Genomic DNA, 659 nt, shown 5'->3' on the forward strand with positions numbered 1-659 from the left:
CCTTGGCTTTTATCATAGCTGCTTTGGGGTAAGGATTTGCCCAGGTGTTTGGGGTCCATGCTGATTTGAGGTCATGGCCTGCCCTGGGGTTTGGGGTCAGGGCGGGTTTGGGGTCAGAATATGCACTGGGTTTTGGGTCAGGGTTTGACACTGGCGTCTGGGTTCTGGGCTGCTCCTGGGCTTTGGGGTCAGTGCTGATTTGGGACCGGGGTTCCCCCTGTGCTTTGGAGTTTGGGGCTGCTTTTGGGGTGGGATTTGGGGCAACGCTGATGCGGGTTGGGGTCTCTCCCCATTACAGATCAGGAATCTCAACAGCGGATTCTCAGCCCTGAAGGCTTTGGTTCCTTTGATGCCCCAGGACCGCAAACCCAGCAAAGCCGACACCCTGCGGGCAGCTGCCGAATACATCCGCCTGCTGCGGGCTGTGCTGCGGGACGCGGGGGGGCTGCAGGTACCCCCACCCCAAAAAACCCCAGGGGCGGGGGGTCCTAAAAGGGGAGAATTTGGGGGCTGCGTTGTGTCGTTGTGCAGCCCCTGAATGACCCCGCTCTGATTTTTTTTATTTTATTTTATTTTTTTATTTTGGGGGTGTAAAAGCTTTAAATTTTTGGCTAGGACAGAGCGGGGGGCGGCAGCCAGGAGGTGACCCCGGGGGGGGG

At 57.7% G+C, this 659-nt stretch overlaps 1 protein-coding gene across 1 annotated transcript in view; it reads left to right on the top strand.

Annotated features, from left to right (window-relative positions):
• ADD2 (adducin 2) overlaps positions 1–659 on the top strand; it is a 16,639-nt gene that overhangs the window by 1,924 nt on the left and 14,056 nt on the right. The window contains 1 exon segment of the mRNA XM_019622592.2: positions 299–451. Coding sequence (XP_019478137.1) covers positions 299–451 — 153 coding nt within the window.

Source organism: Meleagris gallopavo, chromosome 24 (assembly GCF_000146605.3).
Source record: "Meleagris gallopavo isolate NT-WF06-2002-E0010 breed Aviagen turkey brand Nicholas breeding stock chromosome 24, Turkey_5.1, whole genome shotgun sequence".
Classification (NCBI taxonomy): Eukaryota; Metazoa; Chordata; class Aves; order Galliformes; family Phasianidae; genus Meleagris; species Meleagris gallopavo.